We start from the raw sequence: 24,714 nt of genomic DNA, 5'->3' as shown, positions 1-24,714 counted from the left end.
GCCAGTCAGATGTTGTTGTGCTCTGGTGGGTGATAAACTCCGGGTGGATGTTGTCACGGCCTGGAGATTTGTCCGTCCTCAGCTTACTCATGGCCTCACTGAGTTCGTCTGCTGTGAACTCTCCTGAGAGGTTGGAATCTGCACTGGCCACCTTGGAGAGGGAAGACACCTCCCGTGTTATCAGGCGGCAGTGTTGGGACTAACGCGTTACTTTTTGCCATTCTAGTACTCTAACGCATTACTTTTTAAATTCAGTAACGCTGTTACCGTTACTAAATGGTTTGTTAGTTCGTTACTGCGTTCTTTTTATGTAGATTCATAGCGAGCGTCCTCCTAACTCCGTTTGATTTCGCCTGAGTTTGTTTTGTTTACAATAGAGAGCGTCTATTTCTTTCCGTAGCCGCATTTCTGGTTTTCGCATTTCTGATTGGCCACTGACTGACGTTCTCTGACGTTCTCTGACCAGAGAGCGTCAGTCAGTGGCCACTGGCCAATCAGAAATGCGAAAACCAGAAATGCGGCTACGGAAAGAAATCTATTGTAAACAAAACAAACTCAGGCAGACGCTCGCTATGAATCTACATAAAAAGAACGCAGTAACCAACTAACAAACCATTTAGCAACTACTTGGAGAGATAATTAATATACAACATGGAAACGAGATAAAGAACATGTTTGAGGCGCTGCTGGAGTCAACTGGACTAACGTTACTACATCTCGACCCCCGCAGACTTTGGTGAGTGCAATGTGTTCACTGAAACTCAAGTTGATCAACGGATTTTGACTGTACGAAATCTGCCAGGGAATCTCATAATACTAATCAAACAATATAAATATAGTCCTTTCATGCACAATTGATATCCTAACTATTCTAACGTTGCAATGCTTTGATTGATATCTTAAACAACGTTGCAACTTGCAAGATGGTGAATGAATGAATGAATGAATGAAAACTTTATTTAACAGATTGCAGAATGGGTACAATACAGTACGGCTCAATACATACAATTGTTAAGGGGATGCAGACCTGAGAAAGACGTTTGTCTTGTTTCCACCAGGGTCCCCCATTTTCATTCATATAGACATTTATGACATACACAACATACATGACATTTATGGCATAGGGACATATAGGTATTTAGTACTGATACATTTGTGACATAAACGGTATTCAAATATACAGTACTGTTACCCCTAGCTTTGGGTAGGGCGTTCCACATTGTTGTGGCATAATTGCGAAACGTGTTTAGTCCCTTGTTTGAGCCGAATCTGGGTTTTACATGATTTGTTGAGCTTCCTCTGGTGTAGTGGTTGTGGTATTCACTGACCTTTGGGAAGTATTTTGACATGTACATGGGTACCCCGGTCGTATAGTGTATCTTGTAGACCAGGCCCATTGCAAGTTGCTGTACTCTGTCGTCTACTCTAAGCCATCCTAGGTTGTCAAAGTGGGCAGGGGTGAGGTGGGTTCTGGGGTTCAGGTCAAGTAGTAGTCTGACCAGTTTGTTTTGTGATGTTTGTAATTTTGTTTTAAGCGCCTTTGAGGTGCTTTGGTACCATGAGGTGCACGCATAGTCGTAGTACCCTTGAATTATAATGGTTATAATGAAACGCTCCGGCTGTTCCTTCAACCGGCGCACTTCTTATTATATCGACTCGGGACAACATTTGTTTGTGTCAGATTTGTGTTTGTATCTAGACCACATTGCTTAGCAGAGTTCGGTGATGTGAATGGAAACTGTCAAGAAACTGATCAACCGATTTTGAGTATCTGGGGCATGGGACTCGGGAGCAATTTTTTTTTTTTTTTTTTTTTTTTTTTTAAATAACTAAATAGTTACTTTTCACAGTAACTCATTACTTTTGGGTGTAAGTAACTAGTACAGTAACGAAGTTACTTTGAAATGAAGTAACTAGTAAAGTAACTGAGTTACTATTTTTCAGTAACTAGCACAACACTGTCAGGCGGGTAACATATTTGTCTGCGTCTGGGTAACGACCGTTCTTCAGGAGCTCGGAGGCGATGGCATCTGCAGTGACTGGGCAGCTTGGGGGCTTCGTACATCTGCCTGTAAGCTGGTTGATCGTTTGCCACGCCTTCCGACTAGAATGGGTAAAGTCAATTGATTCAACTACTTCAGTCCATCTGTCTCTACGCGTGGTGTCCAGTATCTGGAGCAGTGCGGCTGCAGTCGCATCCACATTTTCCCTGGAGCCAGCGCTCTGTTGGTCGCACAGGAGGCGGCTGCACTCGTCGTCCCAACCAGGGATGTAGTTCCTGTTGTAGCCGAATGGGATGGTCTTCTTTGCCGCACCCAGGAGGACCCCACAGTAGGCCTCATAGGCGGCGTCCACGTCGGCTGCATCTGGGTCTGGCAGACCAGCTGACCCCTTATCCGTCTCCTGAGCAAATACCTCCCAGTTGGCCTTTCGAAAGTTCCATCTTTTGACAGGCTTCCCTAATACCGGTTGCACCAGTGATGGGACTTTAATGATGGATGGTCGGTGGTGTGAGTCGGGAAACCTGTCTAGGACGCCTCTTTCTTGTTTTCGGGTCATTGCTCCGGCATACGGCGAAGGCCAGGTCCGGGTTGGTAGAGGTGTTCCAGCATGCAGAGAAGAAGCTTGGCGGCTCCTTGGGGTCGTACAACAGCAGAGCATCAATGTTGGAGGCCCATTCGCTGAGCGCCTCTCCGTTAGGTGTTGTGTAGTTGTAACCCCAGTCTGTGTGTTGACAGTTGAAGTCACCAGTGTAGATGGCGGGGGCATTTTGGACGGGAGGGACGTAGCAGCCAGCTCTGATGGTGGGGGCTTATATACGTTGATGACTGAAGTTTCCTGGATTTTAGTAACCAGCCACTCGATGTTGGAGCCTGGTGGGGATTGGCTGGGGATTGGCTACTGGCTGACCAGCTTAGTTCAGTCCTCACGAAGGTTGCCACACCATGTTGCTTGTTGTGAATGGACCCGGCTAGATGGAAACCAGGCATCTTGAGGATGTTATCGTTTGTGCAGTGTGTCTCCTGCAGGAGCACCACGAGTGGTTATGACAACTACAGCAGGCACAGACCCAATAGCATTGAGCACAGACCCAATAGCATTGATTAGGCAATCATTAGGCAGACTACAGCTACAGCACACACACACACACACACACACACACACACACACACACACACACACACACACACACACACACACACACACACACACACACACACACACACACACACACACACATACTCTGCAGTGCACATAATAAACACAGCGGACCAGAGCACAGCGGCCACAGCAGACCAGAACAAATCGCAGGAATTATTTAACATGTCTACCTTATTTGTACATGAAGTCCATCCTCCGATCATTCTTTGTGAATTCTGCTATGATTTTGTCATAAAAGCTGTGCAGCATCTGTGCCAGTCAAATGCCGCTGTCCGACAACAAGTTCGGGAGTTGGACGTCCTCTTGCAATAATAATCCTATTTCTCTTCAAAAGTCATAATTGCATGCTTGAGCAGTGCTGTCCACTTTCAGACTGGGGCTGAATGCTTGCAGAGGGGAATCCCTTGCATCACGGCACACATATGCCCATATATGGACCAACTAAGATAGTCTCGAAATGTCCGTTAGTGTCATCTGAATCAGACGGATAAAGCAATGGTTTTACCCAGATTATTTAATTATTGCCACTTCCACTAAATCCACTAAACATTGTTCTGTTGATGTGGGATGCGGGACAAACATTCCATTTTCGGGACTGTCCGACAGGTGGTCACCCAAGCGATTCAACACAACAGCATTGCCAAAGCACTGAAAGCACTCACTCACCAAAGCTGTGGGCTCAGATGACGAGGAAGGCAGCACAGTGGTTCTTCCTCTGGGCGAACGTTTTGATGACTTTTAAGAACAAAAATTGTGAAAGACAGGACAGGAGCTTGCTAATCTAGGAGCTTGCTAAGCTAGTAGCTAGCTACAACTAGCGTTAGCCTACAGTCGGCAACACAAGGCCACGCCACGGTCAACTACACTAGATAGATAAAAAAATATATATATCATCGTGGGCGGCTAGGTGGTGTAGTGGGCAAGGCACTCGCCACCAGTGTGGAGACGCTAGGATTCGCGTGTTCGAATCCAGCTCTCCACATTGTTTTCAGTTTAGCTGGTCGTCCGCAGTAATACACATTGGCCGTATTACGGGGAGGGAAAACTGAAGGGTGGGGATCGAACGTTGTGAACAAGCGACTCCTACAAGTCGGTTGGTGCGCCTGCACAGTAGAATCAGGAAGTGTCGGGGGCAGCGTGAGCCTCCCACGCGTTACTCCTCGACACTGAGAGATCGAGCAGCGCAGGTGAAAAGATGCGACTGCTGTTACCTCAAGTACCGGAGGGGACTTGTGCTATGTATGACTTAGTCCACATTGCAGCCGGCTTGTGGGAGGCAAGAAACAGCGTTCGTGACAGGGGAGGGTTGAATTGGATGATACGAAATTGGGATGGGAGAAAAATATAGAAAAAATGGGAGAAAAAGTGGATCAAAAAAAAAATATATATATATCATCAAACAATGCACAATAAAGTTGAACAATAAAGATCTTAAAAGATGAATTAATTATTATAATTATTATATTAGGCTAATCTCTTTTTCTTTTCTCAATTTCTCTCTCTTTCACGGCACTTTGAATACCAAAGGAGATGACTCATCAGATGAGAAAACGAAGGTTATCCTATAACCCTAGTTACATAGTTCTTGTGAGCGTTCTCTGATTGGTGTAAAAAATTTGAAAAAGCTGTCAATCATTCAAGCCTCATTCAAATGAATGAGTGAGATTCTGCTTCACGGGCCAGTACTAAAAAATGCTGCCGTCCAATCAAAGGTGCTATTTTTCGTCCATTCACTTACATTACCTAGTGAAGCAGAATATTGTCTGCCTCACACAATGTAAGTGATTGGGAGCTGTGTGTCACTTGGAAAAAAAAATCTTTTAAACTGGCATTTTTTCTTTTTCACATAGGAAAATAGTAATTCTAATAAAAAAAAAGTTGTATGTAATATGTGTGTTATTGTTTTTGTCTTACTATTGAAGCTCTGCCTCACAAGTAGTCATACAGAAACCTCCACTGTGTAACACCAATAGAGAGCTATTTTAACCCTTTCACTACCACACTACAGAAGGTTAACCTTTCACTACCACACTAACGACGGTTAACTGTGAAAGGGTTAACCCTTTATTGTGTGGCAGTGAAAGGGTTAACCTTCTGTATTGTCACAGTGAAAGGTTTAACCTTTGGTAGAGGGCTAGTGAAAGGGTTAAGAGCAAGTGAAAGGTTTGTCACCAGCAGGTCACCACTGTGAGGCTACCATGATAGATCCAGGCTAATATATTGTGCAATCAGTATTTCATGATGAATATATTTGAACCACCTGTATAATCTATATCAATGCAGGAAATAAGTCTGATAATGCTAATACCAATTTGCCAATCGCTTAAATCTTGAAATTGAAGGACTTAGTTTTCAGGGTTACTCTCCTTATTATTATTATTATTGCAGTCTATGAACAGTACATGATTACAACAAGCATCAGGTAGGGTACTGTACACATTTGTATTATTCTAAAGTGCAGTTAAACAATAAATCATATTTAAATAAACAAACAATAAATATCTAACATTTTACAAATATGAAGTACTGTACATATTAGCCTGCTGCTGGTATTGCCTGTATTTGCACTAGTGTTGTGGTATTGCTGGTCCACAAATTATAAATAATATCTCAACATGACAACATGAACAAAACTTAAGTACTGTACACTGAGCAAAGCAGGTGGACGTAGCCCAACCAAGACCAATCATACTTAATAGGTTCTGAAATGCATACTATATTATATTCATATATACATTATATTCCAAAATAGGCCATTATAATGATATGCACCACAATTGAATCATACAAGCATTAGACATCAGGAAGAACATCGCATAGACTGGCATTTATTGCTTCAGTTGACTACATTGACCATCTGCACTAACTGAACATCCACAAAAGAAGCTGTGAACTTCTCCTTTACTCATCAGAATATTACTATTATTATTATAGTATTCTCAATTACCAAAATAATCAATATTCGCAACCCTATGATTATAACCAATCTAGCGTATAGTTGTTGCTGTGATCACTACAGTAGGTGAACTGAATTCAGAGCTCTTAAGTTAATTTACCTTTTATTTTATTTGCAATGTTATTGCTGATTTTACTGTAACTATAAACGATTACAATTGTACTGTAAAATGTAGTCCTCTTAGTTACTCCTCAGCCCTGTTTACGTGTGTTTTTCCTACATCTTCTCTTCTATTTTCTTAGTAAGTCTATTCACATTCAGGATGGCCACTACACCAACATCCCTGCTTCCCTCCCTCCCTCCTCATCTCTCCTCTTGCTATCCGTCTTCCTCTTCTCCACCTCAGCGGGCAGGAGAGGTCATCCATCACTATGGCAACCAGGGTCTGTCTTAACACAAGCTTCCTCTTAGTCTGACATCCAGCTTGAGATTGATGGTGAGGTCATCAATACGAGACATGGAGAACCATGTAGCCTGCTGTGTCATGTCTGTGGTCGATGTGGCTACTAGCTAAATATATTTAGGCTAATGGTCTTTCCCTCCTTTTTCTGTCATCTGTATACCCAAGAAGTTTAGCTACTGCTGTCGCGTGGCTAATGAGGATACTAATTAAGGATAAAGAATCTGTTTCCCTGTACCCACTATCCCTTCTCTTCTTCACTATTAATAGACTCATTATATCTCTCTTCTACCACTTTTATTCAAAACGTATGCGTCAAAGATGACAGTGTTCCTAAAGTTAAGTGGCTTATCTACTGGTTATTGCATTTAAATTGTGTCCTAGTATGACTCATGCTCTCTTTCGTAGATACAGTATGTTTTACTATGTAGCCGACCTATACAGAACAAACACACACACACCACAATCTGAGGCTCATGGGTGAGCTTTTCTTTACAGTTCATTCATTACCTTTATTTACCCAGGTTAGGTTCAATGAGTGTGTGTGGGGGGGGGGGGGGGGGGGGGGGGTGGGGGAATATACAGTTGGAGAATTCCTATGTGTCACCAGTGTTGACAGAAGTAGCACTCTGTGTTGAGGGATCAAAATGCAAAATGTAAAACGGCACATGAAACATTCAACCTGGGCGCACACGATGTCTGTGTAATGGTGGGAATTTGACTGGTCGTTAAATGGATTCGCTGAAAGTGTATTACCTGTGTGTGTGTGTGTGTGTGTGTATGTTTGTCTAGCTTGTGTACATTCCAAAAACTGAGTATCCTTATTCATGCCCGCCTCCTCCAGATTTTGATCCGAACCTTGGCATGATGACTGGCATCGCCCCCATGAACCCCATGATGCCCGGCCTGGGCATGGTGCCCCCTCCCCTCTCCCAGGATCTGCCCATCATCAAGGAGATCATTCATTGCAAGACCTGCACCCTCTTCCCTGCCAACCCTAGTAAGTCTCTACATGATAATACCATTGTACTGCCATACTGAAAGCTTGTATTCATTTACATTTTACATTTACATTTAGTCATTTAGCTGACGCTTTTATCCAAAGCGACTTACAAGTTCTGTACGACAAGTCATCAGGAAGGGCACAACTCTATCAGCTGAGTAACAATGTTCATCAAAGTGTTGAGTGCTACTTGTAGGTTAGTTTATTAGGACAAGTGCATGACAGTAAGGTTAGTTAGGGTTAGATATTTTTTTCTTTTTTCTTTTTAATTCAGATAATGGTTGAAGAAGTGAGTCTTTAGTCGACGGCGAAAGATTGGACGGGTTCCGGCTGTCCTAACTGGGGTGGGTAGTTCATTCCACCATTGTGGGGCAAGGACTGAGAATAGGCGACTTCTTTTTGATGACCCTCCCGGAGCTTGGATAGGAGTAGGTTTGAGGTGGCCAGAAGATGCAGAGCGTAGGGGTCTTGAGGGTGTGTAGTTAGAGACCATTGGCCGGAGGTAGGCGGGAGCGGTTCCCTTTGCCGCACGGTATGCTAGGTCGAGGGCCTTGAAGCGGATTCGTGCAGCAATGGGGAGCCAGTGCAGGTCCCTAAGAAGTGGGGTGACATGGGCCGACTTCAGTAGGTTTGAGATCAGGCGGGCCGCTGCGTTCTGAATGAGTTGAAGAGGCTTAGTGGCAGTGGCCGGGAGGCCAGCGAGCAGTGCGTTGCAGTAGTCGAGGCGGGAGATGACTGTTGATTGGACGAGGAGTTGGGTGGCTTCCTTTGTCAGAAATGGTAACTATACTGTAAGCTGTGCATCATAAGGCAGGACATGGATGTCATATTATAAAACCTATGTAGAAAAGTGGCCATATTCATTTAAAACATTCATACTACTTTTTTCTAAAACAAATTTGTACACTATGAACCGCTTCTTAGTAGGCAACTATGATTTGTTTACTATTAATCAGAGAGAAAGCAGAAGAAAAGATCAAGAGATACAGATGATTGAACCGCAGAGACCCAGGTTCAATTGCTGGTAGCGGTACTTCCGGCTTGGTCAGACATTCCAACGAACACAGTTGGCAGTCCTGGCCATTGCATTAGCGAGATGGCGTGAACCTCTGCACGTGTTACTGTACGCTCTCCCGGTGAAACCCCTTGCTGTCAGGTGAAAAGAAGCGGCTGGCGACTCCACATTAACTGGACAAGACATGCGCCTTGGGTCTCCTGAAAGGCGCTATATACATTTAAGATATTATTATTATTATTATTATTATTATTATTATTATTATTATTATTATTATTATTATTATTATTATTATTATTATTATTATTATTATTATTATTATTATTATTATTATTATGTGGTATAGTCTACACCAGGGGTCTCAAACTCGCGGCCCGCGGGCCATTTGCGGCCCGCGGGATGATATTTTGCGGCCCCCTACTGGACATCAAAGTTTAGTGTTAATGCGGCCCTGAGTTGGAAGTTTTATTTATTTTATAAATTGTAGGCTACCATAGCGCAGGCTCATGACAGCAACGTTATGTTAGTGACTTGGTTGAAACGTGATTCCGGAGTGATATCAAGTAAAGTGGAAGCAAATGCATCCTCGCTATCTCTCTCCTCTGCGAGCAGTGCTCTGCATGTCCGGCTGCACTGCCACTGCCTGTCCCATCAGCGTTTTTCCCCCTCACCCACAGTCTGCGAATCAGAGGCAGAGTAGGGGAGTAGGGCGGGTCTTCACGGACTGCATGTTGTCTCTCTGTTTCAGTTCAAGTCGGAGCAGAGTTGACAGCGCATCTACAGTAAACTCGCTCCCAGTTTTATCTCCGTGAGATAAATGTAGCTATTAGCCTATTTTCGCCAGCAGGCAGCCAGCAGAAAAATATGGCATTTTCAAAGATGGTCAGTAAAAGAAAAGTCGACTGCAATTCAAAGGTGAATGGACGGAAAAATATGCGTTCATCCTGAGTCCCAGCCAGGGGCGTAGCTGGAGATTCTGGGCCCCAGAAAGAATCAATGTGTGGGCCCCCAATCTATTAAAAAATGTGGGGCCCCCAATCTATTAAAAAATAATATGGTTTTTACCTATTTCTTTATAATACAGGCAATTATACTTTTGAGTCATCTACATTAAATTACTTTAGGATAATAATAAAACCATATTAATAAAAAGATAATAATGGTGTTCTCTGGTGTTTTTTTTATAATTTTTTAAACACAACATCAAATTAGACACACAAGCATTAACAGTAAACATCCAATGAAATCACCATTTGAATCATTATAAATGTAGTATACGAGATATATACCTAATACTTGCTATCTAATACCCTACATACATATGCTCCTGCTCGCTCACCCCCCCCCGGACCCCCACTTGGATAATCCATCCATTTTCATTCGTTTCAAACCAGGCACTACAATTCATATGCTAGCTTTTATTCTCTCCACCACTTCTAACCAGATTGCAATGTTGGTTTCACTGACACCTAAAATTCTTGCTGTATATATCTCTAGATAAATCACATCGAGATAGGTAAGAACCCATACCTTCCGGCACATTTTTTCCGGTTGAAACCATCGTGATGCTATCAGCTTTTTAGCCGCTGTGAGACCAGATAAAACTAGTCTCTTTAGCTGTATAGGGGCTGCAAACTGAAAAACAGCATTCAACAGCAATACAGAGGGGTGTACAGGTATGTTCAGAAATAAGAATTCTGATAATTGCTGGGACACTTCTTTCCAGAATATCTTAACCGGTGGGAAATCCCAATACATGTGCATAAATGTACCCTCATCCCCATTTGTACATAAGGAACATCTGGAGTCTTGTTTAAGTCCCATTCTGTTCAATCTTATAGGAGTCAGGTATGTCCTATGAATATAATTAAGATTAATTTGTTGATGGTCCGGGTTACGTGACGCAATTCGAACGTTTGCCCAGACTTCTTGCCAATCAAAATCTATTTCCAAGTCTGGTATATCCCTCCTCCAGACTGAGTCTAGGGGGAGGATTCCATACGAGGACGTTAGTAAGTGATGATAAAAATCAGATACAAAGCCTCTCGATGTCTCTCTTTCATAGAAGAATTTGTGATATCTGTGGTGCTCAATTGGTATCCTTAATGGGACTCCATGAGCCTTCAAACAATCCAATAACTGTGCGTAAAAATAATATGTGGAACTTGTGAGGTTACATTTTTTATGTATGTCTTGATAGCTACAAAAACCCTGTTTGTTAGCTATTTAAGTTAGCTATAGAAGCTAAATTCGAAGACCTCAGGGCAGAGGCTGTAGTACAAACCGATCGCATAACGGCAGTTGAAAATACTGTGAACGAATACTCACTGAAACAAGAGGAGAAGAATAAGGATCTATATGATAATATCGCCGGAGTATCGAAGGAAATGCAAGTGGGGGACAAGCAGCTTTGGCAGATGATACATGACAACCATTGCTCGAAATCGAACGTCACTCCCGCAGATTTAATATCCGTATAGTGGGTTTGGATGAATCAGTCAAATGCACAGATGCCTCGTTTGCGGCAGTGCTAGTCGAAATTCTAGGTTCTGAAATCCTACCTACAGAACCAATAGTGGACAAACGCTACAGAATAGGCACCGAAAACTACAACAACAACAAAGAAAGAGTGATCATTGCTAGCCTACGTGAAACTGAAATAAGAGACAAGTTGAATATTGATTTGCAGGACATATGGTCTGATACAGATGGTCGGATAACCATAGCTAAAATTATATACAGAAGCAGGAAAATAGCGCTGGTAGCGGCATATGCCCCAAATCTTTACAAGGCTAACTTCTACGCTACACTCACTAGAAACATTTTAAACCTTCCTGAATACTCATTTATAATAGGCCCGGATTTTAATGCCATTTGGGATCCCGGGATGGATAAATCTTATCCCACTATTTCCAATGAGCAGAAAAAAGCATCTAATGCACTAAAGGATTGGTCTAAGAATACAGGTGTAAATGACCTATGGCGATCACTAAACCCAATGACCCGAAAGTACTCCTGTCAATCTTTAAGACACAAGACATTCTCCAGGATAGATTATGTTTTTGCATCCCCTAGACTATTTGATAAATATGAGGTGTCAAGTTAGACCGCGCTCTCAAGATTCGACACTGGGTGCTGAAATCCCATTAAGTATTATATAAAAAAGAAGCAGTGAAGCTAGACCAGCACTCTCGGGTTCAAGAATTGAATGGCAGCCTGAAACAAACATGTTTCGGAATTACATATTCCTTCGTCAGTGTTATAGCTTGAGGTGGAAATGGTTCCCAATGCATTATCTGAAATGCAAGTGGGGGACAAGCAGCTTTGGCAGATGATACATGACAACCATTGCTCGAAATCGAACGTCACTCCTGCAGATTTAATATCCGTATAGTGGGTTTGGATGAATCAGTCAAATGCACAGATGCCTCGTTTGCGGCAGTGCTAGTCGAAATTCTAGGTTCTGAAATCCTACCTACAGAACCAATAGTGGACAAACGCTACAGAATAGGCACCGAAAACTACAACAACAACAAAGAAAGAGTGATCATTGCTAGCCTACGTGAAACTGAAATAAGAGACACGATCATCAGGGAAGCACGCAAGAAATGGGGAAAACTGATATATAAAGGGAAAACGTGTCGTTCTATGAGGACATGTGCAAGGATGCTATAACTCTACGTGCCCGTTACAAGGATGTGGTGCATCAGCTCTATGAGAAAGGTCTCCATCCCATCCTATGTTATCCAGCTAATCTTTCCATTGTGGAGGGAGATGGAAAAAGGTTCGTGCTATGTTCGCTTGAAGCGGCAGAAGATTACATGAAGAATACAAAAAGTGGATGACAAGATTCATCTTTTCTGGATAACTTTGCAATCGCTCGGACATCAAAAACGGCATCATACAAGCTTTTGACAACATTGAGGTATAAATAATTTAATATAAAAGGCTAAACACTATATATAGATTCATGGTAATATGCAGGTCATGATTTGATACCGACATTTTGGAACATTCTAGAATTTTCTATTTTCTTTTTTTCTTGAAGGCTATGTGTCATAATGGAATATACTGGAATACACTGGATTGATATTGTTCTATGACACAAGGACTGTACTGGAACATTACAACAACAATCTGCAAGTCATGATCGGCTGATAGCATTCTGGAATACAATGCCTTTTTCAATGATGGCCCTGGAAAATAACAACGTTATGAGACTTGTACATGAAATAGATGTGGAAGAACAGCGATCATCATAACAGATTAATGACCAGTCTTGTCGGGGGACGATCTGCATACAAGTATTTAAAAACCTCCTTGTTAGATGTGTAAACATGCAAAGTTATTTAAAAAAAAAAAAAAAAAAATGTAAGTAGTTATTACCTGATTTTAGGGATTTCGATAATCTAATTCTAAACATCGTTCTTTCTTTTTCTTTATTTCTGAAATGTTCTAACCAATACATGTTAGTAGAAGGTTTTAAAAAAAATAATAGGTTTAAATGAGTATACTAATTGAGGTATATCTTTCATTTTATTTAATTACATTAACGGGAGAGTGGCTTGGCCACAGGTGACATTCTATTAAATTAGAATTAAAAGTTTAGATTCTATGGTAATTTACATAGGAAAGTTTAGGATAAATTGCTCATTCTGGGCTGACCGGAGGTGCAAGATAGGATGTAGTTGTACGCGAAGGAGGTATCAAATAGGTACCTTGTACGGCTCTTTAAGGGAGGGGGGATCAGGGGATTATATATATATATATGTTTTAAGCTCGGCTCTCAACAGGACCTCAATGATTGGATATATATCCATAGTGAATTCGTACTCCAGACGAATTACAAACAAATACACAACAACTTGTATAGATTATGGCTAGTTTGAATATAATAATTTGGAACACTGGGGGTATAAACAACCGAAATAAACGCAAAAGCGTGCTCACACTGATGAAAAACAAACAGGTTGATGTGGCTCTTTTAAGCGAAACGCACCTTTTAGTGGAAGATAAAGTAAGGCTAGCGGACAACATATACCATAACATTAGCCACTCTTCCTTTGGAACGAGATCCCGTGGAGTTGCTATAGTCGTGGAAAGGAAGTTGAATATTGATTTGCAGGACGTATGGTCTGATACAGATGGTCGGATAACCATAGCTAAAATTATATACAGAAGCAGGAAAATAGCGCTGGTAGCGGCATATGCCCCAAATCTTTACAAGGCTAACTTCTACGCTACACTCACTAGAAACATTTTAAACCTTCCTGAATACTCATTTATAATAGGCGCGGATTTTAATGCCATTTGGGATCCCGGGATGGATAAATCTTATCCCACTATTTCCAATGAGCAGAAAAAAGCATCTAATGCACTAAAGGATTGGTCTAAGAATACAGGTGTAAATGACCTATGGCGATCACTAAACCCAATGACCCGAAAGTACTCCTGTCAATCTTTAAGACACAAGACATTCTCCAAGATAGATTATGTTTTTGCATCCCCTAGACCAGTGGTTCCCAACCTTTTTCCCCCCAGGGACCCCCAAACATCTCTGATGAAATTCGCGGACCCCCTCCTAATAAGATACCATAAAATACTTTTTTTTTTCTTCATTTTAATAACAAACTGCTTATACACAGGCATATGCATCACAATTAGACCCACTATGCTTCTTTGACTTGTGCCTTCAATCAACAAATCTCATCTTGCACCATATGCATTTCAAAATGTTTGGCCAATATTCAAATGCTGTATTCATCCTCTCAAATCAGGCCCTAATGGTGAACGGTTTGCATTTATGGAACAAATCAATGCAACAAATTAAACTAAATATGAGACAGGAAATTCCAATCAGTAGCAGAGAGAATCTGTCCTAGCTGGGTTTAATACCTTTTTTTTGTCATTTTAATAACAAACTGCTTATACACAGGCATATGCATCACAATTAGACCCACTATGCTTCTTTGACTTGTGCCTTCAATCAACAAATCTAATCTTGCACCATATGTATTTCAAAATGTTGGCCAATATTCAAATCCTGTATTCATCCTCTCAAATCAGGCCCTAATGGTGAACGGTTTGCATTTATGTTGAATGAAGTAAGAATCCACTGCAGTAAAAATATCCTCACCTCGAGTGGTGGTAGTAAGGTTGACTGACATGAGAATGTCCTGCTTCAGATCCTCATTTTCGATATATTGCACATAAACGATGAGCACAGCCTTGTCTGCGACAGTTGTAGTTTCATCAAGTTGTATGGCAAATGGACCCTTTCTAAGCTTTTCTGACAGCTGCTGCTCGCAATCACTTGACATCTTATCAATTCGGTCTTTCACTACATTGTTCGAGAGTGGTACTGATTTTAGTTTATCCGCCACCTGTGGGCCGCACAGTTTCTAAACCATTTTGATGCAGGCTGGTTTGATGAGCTGCTCGCCAATATTGTGCGGTTTCTTTGCTTTTGCAATTAAAAGCGAACACTCAAAGGAGGCTTCGGTAGCCTTCTGTAAATCACTGCCACCCCTGCTCCACGCTACTCTAACATCAACAGGCTTGTTCGCCTTGAGAGACTGTTCTTTCCTCCGAAAAAAGTCCGGATCCTTCCCAACGGTTTCTGGGTGCTTAGACGCCTGATGTCTCTTCAGCTTGCTGGGCTTCAGGCTCGAGTTTGCCAACTTTTCTCCACAAATCACACACTCAGGTCGTTTGTCTGGTCCCTCAGTGAAGCCCATGGTGATGTAATTTTCGCGATTGCTGTAGGTCCTAACTTTTTTTGCAGATGAGCTGCCGTCATCTCCTTTTCGTTTGTCACACATTTTCGCCTCTGGCGGCTGACTGCAGACGAGCCGAGAAAGTTAACTAGCGTGCTAGGCTAGCTACAGAAAGTGATAGTCAACTGATTCGCGTTTTAGCGGCTACCCGGTAGCCTACTGTTAACGTTCAAAAATCATGTCTAGATGTTTATTTATTTATCTTTATTTTTTATTGTAGTGGAGAGACTATTCATGCTTCTGATGATAAAAATATGCTAATTAAATATTTATCTGAAAAAAAAAAAAAAAAAAAATACCTCAAATCATCTGTGGTCTGGCGGACCCCCTGCGCCCCCTGGCGGACCCCCAGGGGGTCCGCGGACCCCAGGTTGGGAATCACTGCCCTAGACTATTTGATAAATATGAGGTGTCAAGTTAGACCGCGCTCTCAAGATTCGACACTGGGTGCTGAAATCCCATTAAGTATTATATAAAAAAGAAGCAGTGAAGCTAGACCAGCACTCTCGGGTTCAAGAATTTAATGGCAGCCTGAAACAAACATGTTTCGGAATTACATATTCCTTCGTCAGTGTTATAGCTTGAGGTGGAAATGGTTCCCAATGCATTATCAGATCACTGCTATTTACTACTAAAAGGATCATTTGGTATACTGTCATCCCGGGCCCCAAGATGGCGATTTAACTCGAAATTGCTGAAAAACAATGAATTCACTACACAATTCAAAGAAGCACTTGTTGAATTCCTGCGGGAGAATGCAGAATCGACACAGGACCCCAGAATATTATGGATGTCGGTAAAGGGATTTATCAAGACTTTCACAGATACGTTTTCTTCCAAACTACGCAAGAATCGTTGCTCAAAACTGGCAGAGCTGGAAACGCTTTACTCTTCGTTATTTTCCTCTTTACAATACAACTACTCGGATCGATTGGAATCTCAAATTGATGTGTTAAAAAAGAGATTAACGCCATTTTAAGACAACAATCTGAATTTCTAATACGTAACATCTCCCAATGTGTGTATGCCCTGCTTTTCCCATTTGGGGTATCTTATAGGTCGTTTTCCAATAAGGAGTGCATTGTTATTGAATAGGGGAGTATGACTATGCCATTTATGTTGGTTAGAATATTTTTTTGTGTTTCACGCCATATCCGGATCACATGTGTAATAAGGGGGCCAAATTCCAATTCGCATTGCTTAATTGATAATATTATTGTGTATACTATGTCCTGCAGTCTATGTGGTGCTACTATATTTTCTTCTAAGTTTCTCCAGGATACAGATGCTTGGGAATCAAACCAGGTTGTCAGTGGTCTTAAAGAGTACGCTTTAAAATAGTGGTAAAAGTCTGGAAATGCCATACCTCCGTCGGCTTTGTTTCTCTGTGCGGTGGATCTTTTTATTTGTGGAGGTTTGTTATTCCAAATAAATTTGTATGCGGTGGAGTGTAATTTTTTCCAGTAACCATCAGGAGGGGGTAACGGTAACATTGAGCTAATGAAGTTGATTCTAGGTAAAACATTCATCTTAACTATTGATACTCGTGCCTGTACTGAGTTTTTAAGTTTGGACCACCTGTCAAAGTCGTATTTGATCTTATCTTGGAATTTTATGTAATTGTTCTTCACCATTTGGCTTATAGTAGGGAATACCTCAACTCCTAATCATCTGAAGTGTTTAACCATTGGTATTTTTTCTGGAAGGAGTATATTCTTTGCAGGGGCATTAAGTGGAAGGAAGGCCGACTTTGGCCAATTTATCCTAAATCCCGATAGATTACCAAAGTCATCAATCAACTTGAGAAGATGAGGCATTGAAGTGTTAGGGTTTTGCATGAACAATATTACGTTGTCCGCATATAAACTAATATGATGTTGTGTGCCCTTAATTTCGATTGGTTCTATGGATTGGGATTGTCTTATATATTGTGCTAAAGGCTCTAATGATAAAGCGAATAGTCCGGGACTAAGAGGGCAACCCTGTCTGGAAAAGCGCGATACCGGAAAGATTTCGGAGGTGATTATACCTGTTGTAATCATAGCCGATGGGTCTTTGTATAATACTTTAATCATATCAATGAATCCTTTTCCTAATCCCATCCTTTCTAGTACTGCCCATAAATAAGACCATTCCAACCTATCAAAGGCTTTCATCACATCCAGGGACAACATCGCTATAGGTGGGGTGTCATCCTTGCTGGCATCTAACACGTGAAATAACCGTCTTATATTATCCGTGATCAAGCGGCCTCTTATGAAGCCAGTCTGATCAGGATGAACTAAAGACGTCATATGCTTTTGAAGTCTGATGGCTAATACCTTGGAATACAGCTTGATATCGGTTCCGAGGAGGCTCAAGGGTCTATAACTACCGGTGGGGTCTTTGTCTTTTTTAAGGAGGACTGTTATGAGTGCAATATTGTCGATCTTATGGAAATTCCCCTCCTTAATTGAGTATAAAATCATATTAAGTAATAGGGGTCCTATTACATCCCAGCATGAGAGGTACATTTCTGGTGGGATACCGTCCCTTCCAGGAGCCTTACCACTTTGCATTTCAGATATGGCCTCCCTAAGTTCATCTAGTGCAGGGGTGGCCAACCCGCGGCTCGCGAGCCGCATGCGGCTCTTTGCCCGTCAATGTGCGGCTCTTCCACCCATAAACAAAAATAAAAAAAAATATATTTTTTTTTCACTTTTTTTTATTTTTTTTTCACTTTTTTTTTTTATGTCACTCATTCCATAAGGACGTAGAATAAACATTTACAATTTTTTTTTAAATGGTCCATTTGCATGTTCTTGGTATCTGAATCTAGGGACATAATATATGGATCAGTGTCAGAAATAGTGTGTCTGTTACTAGGCTTGAGTAAATTGTAATGAACCAAAGGAGAATATCAATTCTATTTAAAAAAAAAAATGATCTTTGACTGTAAATAACACCATGCTAAAATTGACCAGACCTGAAAAATCTAAGCAAATGAATAAAGGGAAGATGATTAAACAGAAGGTTTTGTAGATACAGTACTGAATTCGGCCATCTTTTTTATAATGTAAATTTCTCCACCATTCTTCATCATATTGCAACACCGTTTTTTGCAAGACGTTCACAGAAAGGTAGAGAAACTAACTGCGTTCTGTTTTATGGCAATAACGTTCAGGTTTGTGGGAGATAATCCCAAAAAATAAGGGAAATTAAAAAGTAAATCCAGAAGTCAGATGATTGACAGGGGCTGGTGTGAGCTGGGTAGGGTAGTTTTTCTAAATTTGAAAGCCCTGAGTCTCTTCCTTCAAAAGACTACACTCACTTTTGGCTGTGCCACTTCCTCCTGTCAATATGCGCCGGTTTCCGACTCAATGCCCTGAGATTTCTATAATCTTCTATTTCACTAATAACAGTTAAAATAATTGGTAAACAAACATAATGCTGAAAATATACACTTTTACTGTATATCTCGGGCTTAAGAGGTTAACCCTGTGAGGCCCAAATTAAAAAGAAATTAGCAACTTCAGAGGCCAGAGGGTGGGACATATAAACACATTTACTATCAAATAGCATTGTGAGGCTGAACAACAGGACCAATTGACTATACATGTGCTTAAAGGGGAACTATCTTATAAATGGCTTTTTTCAGTGTTTACCATTGTTTCTTAGCTATGTGGACTTATATTAATAGGATATATGTCTCTAATTCTCATATTGGCGAATTCTTCCAATTCTCCTCTCACAATATTCACCCTCACTGAACTGAGTCATCTGAAAATGTGCATATCTGTGATGTCAGAGATTTCTCAGCTGCATAATAATGTGGCAGTTGATGTGGCAGTTGGCACCAGGCCACACAGTGGTTGGAGCCCAGCCTCAAAACGGCTTAAGATCTTGAGGTAGAAAAATGCGGTTTTTAGTACTTGATTAGAAATATAAAACAATGCATTTAAAAAAAAAAAAAACTAGGTGTTCCATAGACTCACAGGAATTGTGTAAAAGTGCCCAAATAGTGAAAGAAATAGTAAAATAGTTCCCCTTTAACATTTTTTAAATAAACATTCTTTTTTTAAATGGCTAAAAGTGATTTTGTAATTTTGCAACCGTGGGTCTCACAGGGTACTTTTAACCCTGTGAGGCCCAAATAAAAAAGACATTAGCAACTTCAGAGGCCAGAGGGTGAGACCTATAAACACATGAAGGGTGCCGTGACTGAAAAAAAAGGTTGAGAAACGCTGGTATATGGTGTGGCTCTTTGTGGTACCACAGTAATTTTTTTGTGGCTCTTAGTCTCTGACTGGTTGGCCACCCCTGATCTAGTGTGATGGGTGTTTCTAACTGTTTAGCGTCATCCTCTGATAGTTTAGGAAGGTTAATTTGATTAAGATATATGTCCATTTTGTTTTGATCGAAGGCCATTTCTGATTTGTACAAGTTGGAGTAAAACCTTTTGAATGTCTCGTTGATTTTTTTAGGGTCTGTAACAAGTCCTTGCTGTGCCTTAATAGTAGGGATATCTGCAGGACCGTGATACACACGGGGAATTGGCATAATGACTCAATTGGGGAGAAAATGGGAGAAAAGGACACAAAATAAACAGAAATGAATAGTGAGTGGTAGGAGGAAGAGAGAGAGAGAGGGAGGGGATGCCTGCTCTGTGTCCTTGATTTCAAAGTCATGTCAGCTTTAAGGTCAACTAACCCATGAGCTCTGCCTAATTTTTAGGAGTTCACAAATCCTCCAACAAGAAGAAATAAAAAAATGTAACTCCTCTCGCGCGCTAGCGCACACACACACACACACGCATGCACACACACACAACACACACACACACACACACACACACACACACACACACACACACACACACACACACACACACACACACACACACACACACACACACACACACACACACACATCTTGGTTGTACAAGTGCATTTGTGATGTGTATTTTTTCTTCAAAAGTTTGTTTTACCCATATATGAATCACCCCAGTCATAATGTGACAGTAAAGCTGATGAAATGTGTTGGAAAGTGTTACTTGCCATCTTTAGAAGCCCATTCTAGCTTGTCCCCAGGATCTAGGGTAGGGTGTGTACTGTGTAGTGTACCGAACGAATACAATGGTATGTTAACCACTAACGACCGCCCACTGGGGGCTGTTTTTTTCACAATATAATATATTATTACATGGCGTTTTCACATTTGCCGAAATGCTTGCTTGTGATTGGTCAATAGCCCCCCGACAGCGGTCATTCTTTTTCAATAATGACCGCTGTGGGACAATAATGACCGATGTGCGCAGCTGTTTGCAATCAAGCCCACATCAGTGCAGCAAATCAGACACACCTGCCGCGGCTGCACTGACAGCGGAGTGTGTGTAGATTACAGCGGAGCCAGAACAGAGGCTGCCCGCGATAATAATAATCACTTTATTTGGGCTGACAGAGCCACAGAACAACTGCGATTTGTCAAATGAATTAGGTATATTGTTAGTAAGTTAGCCATGTAATAAGCGGGATAATGTATAGCTTTACTCGGTCATTGTCGCAAAATAATTGACCTTCACTGACGTTTAAAACACCTCGCCGAAGCGGCTCGGTATTTTAAACTACGTGTCGGTCAATTATTTTGCGACAATGACCTCGTAGCTATACATTATCCCTTACATATTTAAAAAAATAAAATAAAAAATTTACAAGTCGATTATTAATTTCACTATAGAATATCCGTTGACAGCCCTACAAGTACAATTAGTTACTGCACACTACATCACCCCTGAGTGGAACATGGAAAGCCAAACTTTCCCCCACTGTACCGAAAACCGTACCGAACCTTGACTTCAAAACCGAGGTACGTATCGTACCGTGGTTTTTGTGTACCGTTACACCCCTAATTAGCACACATACTATCTATGATTGCACTAAAAATAGCTTTTGCGGGACATGAGATAATCTTTGAAGTGATTCACTATCTATCAGTTATCGCTGTTTGGCTTTGTAGGTCGACACTACACCCAGTAATAAACACTTATTCTGTGTATAGTCGTGTTTTGATGTCTGCCTACATGTCTTTGTATTGATCTGCAATTGTTTTAAAATATGGTACATGGTTAGGACCATCAGTGTTAAGATCATGTTCAGAACAAGTGCCCAATATAGGGAGTCAGAATCAGAATATTTCAATTATTGATAAAATGTGATTATGTGTGGGCTGGACACAATAGGACATTCCAGACCTCTGCTCTCCCCTTTATCCCCCCCCCCCTCTGTGTGATCTTCTTTGCTCGTCACCAGGGTCTCTTTCATGAAAGTGAAAGTGCCCTCGAGGTGAGTAGGATGGAACGCCCGACTTCAGAGGCAATCTGCTTAGGCGATTGTCTCTTCATGAAAGTCAAGTGGGTCTCTGTGAGATGATGCTCTGCTTCACACAATTAGACCAACATTTCTACCAGGCCCTTTTGGCCACATTGGGAGAATAGACTGCCAAACCCTCTACTTCAAATGAGAAACAGACTAGACCCATGGGTTTCACAGTTTCTATGTAACGTTATATTGCCTAAGGGACAGCCTCAAAGGAACTTCGTAAGTTGGAGCTGTCTTTGACTATGGGGCTGAAAGGTGTATCAATTGGTGCCATGCTAATTATCTCACTTTTATAGGTTTATGAATGAGGTTTTAATATTCCAAGTCATAATAACTTTACATTAATCTAATGTTGCAGAAGAGAAAGCTATGCCTACTAAAGGTCATCTATTACTCTTTTAAGGGTGAGACCTTGTGATAGTTTCAATAAATACATATAGGCTATGAAAGATAAAATGAAGAGCATCAACCGGGACATAATAGTCTGGGACTTCTTTGAAGCCCAGGAAAAAGGATAAGGGTGAATTGCTTTTTCTTATTGAAACAAAGATCTAATGTTAATATGTTTTTGTCACACAAGATATAGGCAACTCTAGCAGGATATCCACTGATTCCAGATGACCGTAGAAGAAAGGCAAAAGCGTGTCTGTGGAAAATTATCATGATTCATTCTATACCGGGTAGCCAATGGCATTTTAACCTGGGTCAATAGTGTAAAGAGGGTATTAAATTAAATATTGCCAAAGCATTATAGTCTGCCCAGCAAACATAATTCACATTATTCTCCGCTCCAGGAACAGACATGAGGTGCTGTTTTCCTTCCCTCAATCAGTCGCCCTTGCTCAGAGGAACAGAAGGCCTTTTATTATATCAAGTCAGGAAAAGAAGGGGACATGGTTATGAAATAAGTGAACAGAACATACCCTAGTTTGTCTACTCACAAGAGGGAATAATACAATGCAGCCTGTTAATTATTTAGGTTCTATACAGACATGGATGGCTTTTATAATGTGCATAGGCTAATTGGAACAAACAATGCACATCACTACTAGCCTAAATTGTGTTATTTTGATAAAGCATAACATATTGGCCTGTTGATGACTGGATGAGCGGAGCGGACCCTTCTAAAGGTAGGTTATACCTTTCAGAAGCAAGCTGAGGAGGCTCTGGGAAACAGGTCAGCAACGAAAGGAAGATCTTTTTTTGTATCTACTTTTTCTCCCCATTTTCTATTTTTCTCCCATCCCAATTTTCGTATTATACAATTCTACCCTCCCCTGTCTCGAACATTGTTAGACCATGCCTCCCACTGGTCGGCTGCAATGTGGACCAAGCCTTGCATCACGTGTCCCCTCCGGTACACGAGGAGGCAGCTGTCGCATCTTTTCACCTGTACAGCGCAATCTCTCAGCGGCGAGGAGTAACGCGTGGGAGGCTCACGCTGCCCCCGTTGCTTCCTGATTCTGCTGTACAGGCGCACCAACCGACCTGTAGGAGTCGCTGTCTACAACGTCCGATCCCCACCCACCAGCTTTCCCACCCCCTAATACTGCCAATTGTATTAGTATGAACGACCAGCCAAGCCGGAAGCAACGCAGAGAGCTGGGCTCGAACCCAGCATCTTGTGCGTTAGTGGCGAGCGCCTTGCCCACTGCGCCACTTAGCCGCCCTACGAAAGGAAGATCTTAAGGTAGAGCTTACAATGCATGTGACGCTAAGCAGGCTCTGGGAAACCCAGCCCAGACCTTTTCTGTCAGGAGAGAGTCAGCCTAGCCTCAATGTCTTCTGGTTGTGAGTCAGCAGTCAGAATATTAGCCTGGTACCAGAATATTAGTCTGGTACCATCTTCTCTGACTGAATAAATATTAGCCTGGTACCAGAATATTAGCCTGGTACCAGAATATTAGCCTGATACCATATTCTGTGACTGAACGAATATTAGCCTGGTACCAGAATATTAGCCTGGTACCATCTTCTCTGACTGAACAAATATTAGCCTGGTACCAGAATATTAGCCTGGTACCATCTTCTGTGACTGAACGAATATTAGCATGGTACCATCTTCTCTGACTGAACAAATATTAGCCTGGTACCAGAATATTAGCCTGGTATCATATTATGTGACTGAAAGAATATTAGCCTGGTACCATATTCTGTGACTGAAATAAGTTTAGCCTGGTACCATCTTCTCAGACTTGAAGCTCAACCTGGTACCATCTTATCTGACTTGAAGCTCAACCTGGTACCATCTTCTCTGACTTGAAGCTCAACCTGGTACCATCTTCTCAGACTTGAAGCTCAACCTGGTACCATCTTCTCGGACTTGAAGCTCAACCTGATACCATCTTCTCGGACTTAAAGCTCAACCTGATACCATCTTCTCTGACTGGAAGAATATTAACCTGGTACCATCTTCTCTGACTGGAAGAATATTAACCTGGTACCATCTTCTCTGACTGAACAAATATTAGCCTGGTACCAGAATATTAGCCTGGTATCATATTATGTGACTGAAAGAATATTAGCCTGGTACCATATTCTGTGACTGAAAGAATATTAGCCTGGTACCATCTTCTCGGACTTGAAGCTCAACCTGGTACCATCTTCTCTGACTTGAAGCTCAACCTGGTACCATCTTTTCGGACTTGAAGCTCAACCTGATACCATCTTCTCGGACTTAAAGCTCAACCTGATACCATCTTCTCTGACTGGAAGAATATTAACCTGGTACCATCTTCTCTGACTGGAAGAATATTAACCTGGTACCATCTTCTCTGACTGGAAGAATATTAACCTGGTACCATCTTCTCTGACTGGAAGAATATTAACCTGGTACCATCTTCTCTGAGTGGAAGCTCAGAGGGTCCCGACAGGATGAGTCTGAACCTCAGGAGGACGAAACAAGATCCCCGCTGCTGCACCCAGATCATTATCCCATGCTGCTGACAGGGCTTTCTGTCATACAAGATGAGGACAGAGTGAGGAGATGAGGAGAATTTATTGAGACCTCTGAGGTGTGTGTGTGTGTGTGTGTGTGTGTGTGTGT

The 24,714-nt window shown here is 41.6% G+C and overlaps 1 protein-coding gene across 1 annotated transcript in view; it reads left to right on the top strand.

Moving 5' to 3' along the window:
• Positions 1-24,714, top strand: part of LOC311242959 (ecto-NOX disulfide-thiol exchanger 2-like) — a gene marked incomplete at both ends in the record, with an annotated part of 492,204 nt that overhangs the window by 321,766 nt on the left and 145,724 nt on the right. Inside the window, one exon of the mRNA XM_084332023.1 lies at positions 7,363-7,518. Within this exon, the coding sequence (XP_084188149.1) occupies positions 7,363-7,518 (156 nt within the window). The remainder of the gene's footprint in view (positions 1-7,362; positions 7,519-24,714) is intronic.

This window comes from Notolepis coatsorum, assembly GCF_963971535.1.
Source record: "Notolepis coatsorum genome assembly, chromosome: 16".
NCBI classification, from domain to species: Eukaryota; Metazoa; Chordata; class Actinopteri; order Aulopiformes; family Paralepididae; genus Notolepis; species Notolepis coatsorum.
Note: the sequence above shows the minus strand (reverse complement) of the source record. Positions and strands in the feature narration are given on the sequence as shown.